Consider the following 1,240-nt stretch of genomic DNA (forward strand, 5'->3'; position numbering starts at 1 on the left):
AAGAACAAGAACAAGAACAAGAACAAGAACAAGAACAAGAACAAGAACAACAATTAAAACAAAAACTAAAACAACAATTAAAACAACAGCTAAAACAAAAACAAATAGAAAAAGCAATAGAAAAGCAACTAAAGCAACAATTGCAACAAAAACAAATAGAAAAATCAGAACTAACACAAGAACTAAAACAACAACTTAAACAACAACTTAAACGACAACTTATACAACAATTTAAACAAGAACAAGAAGAAGAAGAACAAGAAAAAGTAGAAGAGCAAGAGCAAGACCAAGAAAAAATAGAACAACAAGAACTAAAACAAATAGAAAAACAAGAAGAAGAACAAGAACTAAAACAAATAGAAAAACAAGAAGAAGAACAAGAACTAAAACAAATAGAAAAACAAGAAGAACAAGAACGAAAACATGAAGATAAATATGAAAATGAAAATGAACGTAAAGATGAAGACAAATATGAAAATAAACAACAACTAAAACAAAAACAAATAGAAAAACCAATAGAAGAGCAACTAAAACAACAGTTGCAACAAAAACAAATAAAAAAACAAATAGGACAACAAGAACTAAAACAACAGATGAAGCAACAACTAAAACAAGAACTAAAACAAAAACAAGAAGAAGAAGAACACGCACAAGAACAAGTACAAATGAAAAAACAAAAAGAAGAAGAAGAGCACGAACAAGAAGAAGAACAAGAACAAGCATATAAACAAAAACAAATAGAAAAACAAGAACAAGAGCAAGAAGAAGAAGAAGAAGAAGAAGAAGAAGATGAGGAAGAACCAGAACAACAACTAAAGCAAAAACTAAAACAACAACTAAAGCAACAGCTGCAACAAAAACAAATAAAAAGACAAATAGAAACGCAACTAAAACAACAGCTGAAACAAAAACAAATAAAAAAACAAATAGGAAAACAAGAACTAACACAAGAACTAAAACAACAACTAAAACAACAGCTGAAACAACAACTGAAACAACAATTAAAACAACAGCTGAAACAAGAAGAAGAACAAGAAGAAGAAGAACAAGAAGAAGAAGAAAAAGAAGAAGAAGAACAAGAAGAAGGAGAACAAGAAGAAGAAGAACAAGTACAAGAACAAGTACAAGAACAAGCACACGAAGAAGAACAAGAACAAGTACAAGAAGAAAAACAAGAACAAGAAGAAGAACTAAAACAAATAGAAAAACAACAACAAGAAGAAGAACAAGAACAAGAACA

At 28.9% G+C, this 1,240-nt stretch overlaps 1 protein-coding gene across 1 annotated transcript; it reads left to right on the forward strand.

Moving 5' to 3' along the window:
• Positions 1-5: 5 nt before the first annotated feature.
• On the forward strand, positions 6-1,235 carry LOC116418700 (trichohyalin-like; the record flags this gene model as incomplete). Its single annotated transcript, XM_031935137.1, has 1 exon — positions 6-1,235. A coding segment is annotated over one exon (1,230 nt), but the record flags the coding sequence as incomplete, so codon positions are not given.
• Positions 1,236-1,240: the final 5 nt, after the last annotated feature.

Source organism: Piliocolobus tephrosceles, unplaced genomic scaffold, assembly GCF_002776525.5.
Source record: "Piliocolobus tephrosceles isolate RC106 unplaced genomic scaffold, ASM277652v3 unscaffolded_6153, whole genome shotgun sequence".
Lineage (NCBI taxonomy): Eukaryota > Metazoa > Chordata > Mammalia > Primates > Cercopithecidae > Piliocolobus > Piliocolobus tephrosceles.